We start from the raw sequence: 6733 nt of genomic DNA, 5'->3' as shown, positions 1-6733 counted from the left end.
AATAATATATATATTATATAAAGATTTCTTTGTATTGGACTCAATGCAGCTATTTTGTATTCAATCCAATACAAAATTATTTGAATTTCCTGCCGTGCCTCCTCGCACGAACTGACACACTGACGTCACCGGTAAACCCCGGAGGAACACCAGCGCAGTCGCCGGGAGAAGAGGACGCCGCCCAAGGACGGGCACGGACGTGCAGGACACTGATGGGACAAGGTAAGTGTTTTTTTAATTGTTTTTAGTGTGACTCGAGGTTGCATTTTCCCTTAGCTGACAGCTGATAGCTGACATTTTTAATGTGTTTTTCACTTTTTTGCAGGTGCCCAATAAGATAGTAAAACATACAATCCTGTCATTGATCTCCTCAATCTTGAAAAGGGCTGAGTTGAACATCAATCATTGTCTAAAGGAAGAAGTATGGCAGAAGTCTGACCTGTACACTCCCACAACAATGGCAGATTTTGCCCAGAGATACAGGGAAGCTCTTAGCAAGGTGAGGATAGTCTAAGTGTTTATCAGTGCAGGTCTGTTTGTAAAGAACAGGGGGGGACATTTATCAGTTCAGTTAACACTAAGGCTGTGATCCTGCCAGCAACACACTTCCTGTCCTAGGGTCACAACAAACCTGACTCAGATTCTTGTCCCAACAGCTGTTGCCTGACATTAATACCATTGTGGCAACCTGGCAGTCCCTCTTGAAACATAAAGAGTCTGGAAAGGAGGAAGAAGGTAAAACACCTGAAGGAAAGACGGTGGATTCCTCCGGGGACCTCCCAGTACTGACGGAAAAAGAGGGTGAGCTTTTCAGTTTTGGGTAAATAGTATTACTGCTTGTTTATTGCTGGTATTAGGGTATGTCTGTAAAATAACGAGTTATATCTTCATGCTGTGAAATGATAGCCATATTATGAACATATTTTGTGCTGATCTGGTTACCCTTCTCAAATTTAAAACTAAACTACAGGCAGCAGGTGAATACACACATGAAATACACATGTGTCCTTTATTATCTGTCAGGTGTGTTGTATTTTTGTGTAGTCACTTCTGAGATTCATACTGCTCTGCCAGACAGCACAGCCATTGAAATGACATGAATTTTGTGGTTAAAGTTTAGTGTTGTCACTTCATCATCCGTGTCATGCTAAATGGACAATGAAGAAGCAACAACACACTAAATCATTTAATTCTGCTGTCTTCTTCTCTCACTGTTCTCTGAATTGTAGTATCACGATCCTAGCTTTATAGTGTGGCTGGTGTGTGAGTACCATGCTAGTTGTTAGGCTGATTCTGCTTTCAGTATTCCACTAGTAGTACTCCACAGTACTACACCAAAACAGGGAAGTGGCTGAAGTTAGTCCTCTGGATTTGCAAAATTGTTCCAGACCAGTTGTTTAATGTACTAAAGCCATTCATTCACCCATTGTATTTATCTCGGCAAATGTATCCATTCTTTAATAGATATTTTGGTACCTTTGTACACTACTTACAAATGAAAAAAAAAAAAAAAAAACATTGAGGTCCAAAAAGCAAGCACAACATACTTGCTAAGTACTAAAGTATCCAGGATAACACTACTTAATCACATCTACTGTAATACTGAGCATGCAAAATAAAAACCATGATTTCTCCTGGTTATTTTGGTCATTCCCAGCCTTAACCATAGCTATCTGCTTAGTATGTAAGTTTTTGATGCAAACATTGTCACAGTGCAACCCATTCCACTTTAATAATGATCTGGGAGCCCTTGTTTGTCCTTTGGGAAAACTGTTTTTAGGAACACTCACTGTGGGCTCTTTGCTCTCTCACACACAAAGAAAAGCCTGGTGAATAAAAAAAATGTCAATGCTAATACGTTTCTCACAGCAACAGACTCCGACCTGGTACAAATGGTAAGAACACAGGCACCTGAAAGTACATCCCTGGTCACCCTATGAGAATGTTTATGAATTCCAGCACAGAACTAACGTACATTGGGTCTGATTTAGTAATGCTCTCCAGGACTGGAGAGGATTCAATTGCCTAGGTTAACCTGGGTGATCCAGCAAACCTAGAGTGGATCTGGTCCGGGATTGAAAACATTTGCTAACAAATAGGAAATTACTTTTAAGAAATCCAGTCCAGGTTTACTGATTAAATTGTATCCTCTCCAGCCCTGGAGAGCTTTACTACCTCAGGCCCATTAAGCGAATCTTGATTTTGGCATTTGTTGGCTGTATCTACGGCTTATATAATTCATTTATGCTTTTGCATAGCATTGCTCTTTAAATTACATCTTTACCAATCTTCTTTTTTTTTTTTTTGCCTAGATGATTTTCAGACAACTCTTGTGAAGACTTCCCTCCTCCAGGTCCTGTGCTTGTATCAGAGGGTAGTGCCTCATTTAGTATCTCAAAGTAATTTCGATTTCAGCAAACTGCTGAAAGGTGAGTAAAGGGCAGGCGCCGTGGGCAGGTACACAGTAATCCCTCATAAACACTTATAAATCACTTTTGCACATCTGGCCTTACAATAGGCTTAGCGCAACCTAGTTTCCTGGTGTCTATTTTTATAGAAAAAAATCAATCCTTGCGAAAAGTGATTTTGGATAAAAGTTGAATTCAAGGCCAGCAGTTAATTGAATTTCACACATCCCGCTTCAAGTCGATTCTCTTTGCAGAACAGAACAGCCTTTCCTGTATCTAGGTTACCTGCAAGTGTGTTGATGGAAAAGTTTAATTGCTGCCCTCGCAGGCTATTTCTGTCTCTTTTTGCTAGGTGACTAATCAAACATCCGAACGGTTTGTTACAAATTTAGACTTTATGTAAAATTGCTGTTAAAGGAGAGTGACCGTAATTAATTTTAAATATGGTACAACAATTATTTCAAATTTTTTTTCAGTTCTTAAAACTAATTAAAAATAATCTGTTATATGGAAAACAATATTTAGACATAATTAGATAGTGCCATAAATGTGTTTATCTGTTGCCACTATTTGCTTTGCTGTTGCTGAAATCTGAGATAAGTATTGTTTAGATATTCTTTTCCAAATCTTGAGGTTTGTGTATTTTTACCTGATCTACACAAAAATCCAACACTTTGTGTCTGCTTTATTAACCTCCTGGGCAGTTTATTTCTGTCTGGATTTAAATGTCTAAAAAGCAGTACATTGTCTTTCCTGAAAATTTATTTTACATTGTAGGCCTGTAATTCTTAGACATAACTCACTAAAATATGTCCAATATTTAATAAATGTAATATTAAACTTTAAATGAAAAACACAAAAATCTATTAAAACAAGGGTGCATAAATAAATCAAAAATACTGAAACCTGTAATATAACTGTACAGTAGCATATATAATATATCTGCAGGCAGGCTATGTACTCTGCACAGGGGATGTGTAGCTCAGTGATAATGTTACCACTACCTCTACAAGAAATTTTCTGCAAAGTTCATTTAAATCCTTTTTTGAGGACTGTATTTACATTCAAGTTTGTTGTGCCCAGGGTCCAGTTTTAACACCAGTACTGAAGAATTCACCATCAAGTATGCTCTGTGCAGTGTTCTTCCCAGGCCCTTTAAGCTGTGCGCACCACCCAGCTCATTTCAGTAACCACCCCAGCTATTTTTGGGTGATTACTGAAGACTTGGGTCACAAACAGAGGCTGCCACACACCTACAATTTCTTCCCACCCAGCATTAAAAAAACACTGTGGTGTTTCTGGGTAATAGATTTTAGTCTTAATAAATTATCATTTACCTGATATTTTTACTTTTGCATTTATTGCTTGCTTGTTGTTCATTGCTGATTGCCTTCACAAAAGTTCTTTTTGAAATTAGTGACAATGGGGTCACTTAGGTGGAGGGGTCCAGGAACAGCAGTTTTACATTGACACAGAAAACATACCTTTCCCTTCCACAATTTAGAATATGGTTTTGGTAATGTTGATACTGGACATACAGATTTATGTTACATATAGTACAAGATCAACAATAATGTTTTGTTTCTTCCCAGGCATTGTGAACGAGAAAGGTGTACGTGAAGAGGTCCCCCCAATACTTCAGCATCAGATCCTACAAGTGGCCCTGGAATTGCCAGCCAACAAATTTACCTGGTTTAAAGTGCAGGTTTGTTTATTATCGGCTCCATCATTATATGGGCCTGAACAATACACTTTCTTACATAATGACCTTTATTTCATTTCAGGATACACCTGACGCTGGAGGGGAGAAGTCTGTTTTTTATTTGCTTTTGAAAATGTTTGTCACTTGTAACAAGGCACCACTGAAAACATCAACCAGGCTTTTAATTATTAAGGTAAAGCTTTTTTCCTTCTTTACAATATGCACTATGGATGTATGCATCTTTTTTTATCGTATTTTATCTTAACAATCCTTGGATGAGCTAGCTTCATAAGTTGATCACTTCATAGGAGATCACATAGAACACTTGTATAGGGTGCTCAAGATCCATCAGCATCTAGGCAAAACAGCAGATTCACTGTAATGCCCCTTTGCACGGCAACATTTCCTTACTTGCATTTTTCACCTACTTAGCTGCCACAAGCAAAAAAAGCAAGTGCAAGTTATAAGTTGCAGGAGTAGTGGATTAAACAAGGCTGTGTATGCACGTTTGCTCTCTTTTGCAATTTTTGCTCCATGCTATTTTGCAATTTTTATTCTTCCTTTGCTACTATTCTTTGAAGTGTAGGAAAGAAAATTTAATCAGATCAAAAAGAACAGCTGCCTAAATTGTTTGCATGTAGCTGCTAGGAGTGGAGAGCAGGGGTAGCTAAGCTGCTGTGTAATTGTTATGGATAAGTTGCTTCACAGTGCTTGCAGTTACAGATCCCAGAAAAGACTTGTTTTGAAGCTCATTTAGTAATTTTAAAAGTTAATGTACCTCAATGTCCACAACCTAAGCACAAAATTGCCTTAGATTACCTATTACATTTTTTCATAGTGGCTAAAGCTTTCTATATAAAGTAGGTTAAATTATAACTCCATCAGCATTAAGGAACAGTTTTGCACCCCCGTTATACAGAACGCTGGCTTCAGTGGCCTTTAAAGAGGCTTTTAGGTCTGTTCTCTGTTGTGTAGGGGCTGCACAGTGCATTATAGTGAAAGCTGATTTTGATCATTATTGTTGCAATGCTTTTCATTAATCACATTCCTTTTTTTCCCGCAGATCTTACGAGACAGCGGTGTGTTTGAATACACTTGGCAAGAACTAGAGCTGTGGCTGAAATGTCTAGATAAAGTAGAGGAAAACTCGAAGGAACTCGTGATTCAATTTTTAGAACAGGTAAAAATAGTTGTTTCAAATTGCCATTAGGGGTATTTTTTCTTGTTTTACAGTTCATCATTTAGCACATATTATTTCTCTATTTGTGCCCTGGGTGATGATGTTGGTGTGAAAGTCATACTTTTACTCCCTGGATTTATATTCTACTCCTTCATGTCTTTATTCCTATTCTCCCTTATATACAATAAACTTTATATTTCAAATATTACACTATAGGTTTTATGCTGAACAGGACCTTTACCTTAAAAGAGTGTTTGGTTTTCTGCTCTTTTAAAATACCAAAAAAAAATGAAGGGAAAACTGTGCACAGGTACATACAGTATTAAGCAGTTTTATTAATAGTCAATAATATTAATAGTCATTAATCAGTAGTGGGTTTAAATGACCTTTTCCATTGCCCATACAGGACAAAGCAAAGGGGTCATCTTTCCTAGCAGTACAGATTCCTATTCCCTTGCTCCTGCAGTGCTCCATTTGGTTGCACAGACTTTGAGTGGTACAGCCCTTTGTAATTGGCACAATTAGAGAATGGGGCAGTAATGCTGCAACTAGTGATGGCTGCAGTGAATTATTCTTATATCATCTCTAATTTTGTTTGTTTCAGGCTTTGGTCAAACTGGTGTCCAACCCTTATCCATACACAGATAAGGCTGCCGATTATGTTCAGGAGGCCAGCGTATTCCAGTCCAATTTGGGAAAGCAAGATTCAGACACAGTCAGCATTCCCATCTCCCACATCGATGGTGTGTGTTTGAATATTAATTTATGTATTTTTTCACATTTGTTGTCTAAAATTCTATTTAAATGTTAATTCTTTAAAGCTAAACTCCAGGCAGATATAAATCACTGGATTGGAATATTTTTAAAATAAAGCATAATTAGACTTATGTAATGCCTTGTAAAATGAAACACAATCTGGGAGATGGAAGATCCACACTTATGATCCAATCAAGTGTGCTGCAGTGTAGATGTGCCTATCAAGATCATGATAATGGGACTGGAACTTTCATAAGAACTTTATTTTATCGCTGGTGTTGTCAGTTAATAAACAGACCACACTAAACAGTGTGGACATACTAGACATCTCACTTCCATGTCCTGCCTGTGACTGTACATTGTTTACATTCCAGCATGCTGAATGTCTTGAAAAACACTGGCTTTTCTGTGCACATGTACCAAGCCTAAATCAGAGCTTTCCCTTATTCTTTGTGGTTTTTGTGTGTGTACGTGTGGCTATTATCATAGATCTGTGATGCTCTGGAATGTAAACACTGCCTTGGCATGGGCAGATCTCCACTGTTTAAAGTTCCACTTATCTCTTAGGTCTTGTTTTACATTTTGAAATTTGTAATTGCCAACGTAAGACCCCTAAGTCTTGGTGCCACTGCCAACTTCCTGCTTGGCTTCTGTGAAAGATATGTTATGGCAATGTTTTTTTTGCTG

The 6733-nt window shown here is 37.9% G+C and overlaps 1 protein-coding gene across 2 annotated transcripts in view; it reads left to right on the top strand.

Annotated features, from left to right (window-relative positions):
* The window catches only part of URB1 (URB1 ribosome biogenesis homolog), a 47514-nt gene that overhangs the window by 12491 nt on the left and 28290 nt on the right, over positions 1–6733 (top strand). For both annotated transcript variants that reach the window (XM_072398164.1, XM_072398169.1), the window contains exons 11-17: positions 326–499; positions 657–801; positions 2313–2429; positions 4001–4113; positions 4193–4303; positions 5174–5290; positions 5895–6033. In XM_072398164.1, the coding sequence (XP_072254265.1) occupies positions 326–499; positions 657–801; positions 2313–2429; positions 4001–4113; positions 4193–4303; positions 5174–5290; positions 5895–6033 (916 nt within the window). The remainder of the gene's footprint in view (positions 1–325; positions 500–656; positions 802–2312; positions 2430–4000; positions 4114–4192; positions 4304–5173; positions 5291–5894; positions 6034–6733) is intronic.

The sequence above is a fragment of the Pyxicephalus adspersus genome, chromosome 1 (genome assembly GCF_032062135.1).
Source record: "Pyxicephalus adspersus chromosome 1, UCB_Pads_2.0, whole genome shotgun sequence".
Classification (NCBI taxonomy): Eukaryota; Metazoa; Chordata; class Amphibia; order Anura; family Pyxicephalidae; genus Pyxicephalus; species Pyxicephalus adspersus.
Note: the sequence above shows the minus strand (reverse complement) of the source record. Positions and strands in the feature narration are given on the sequence as shown.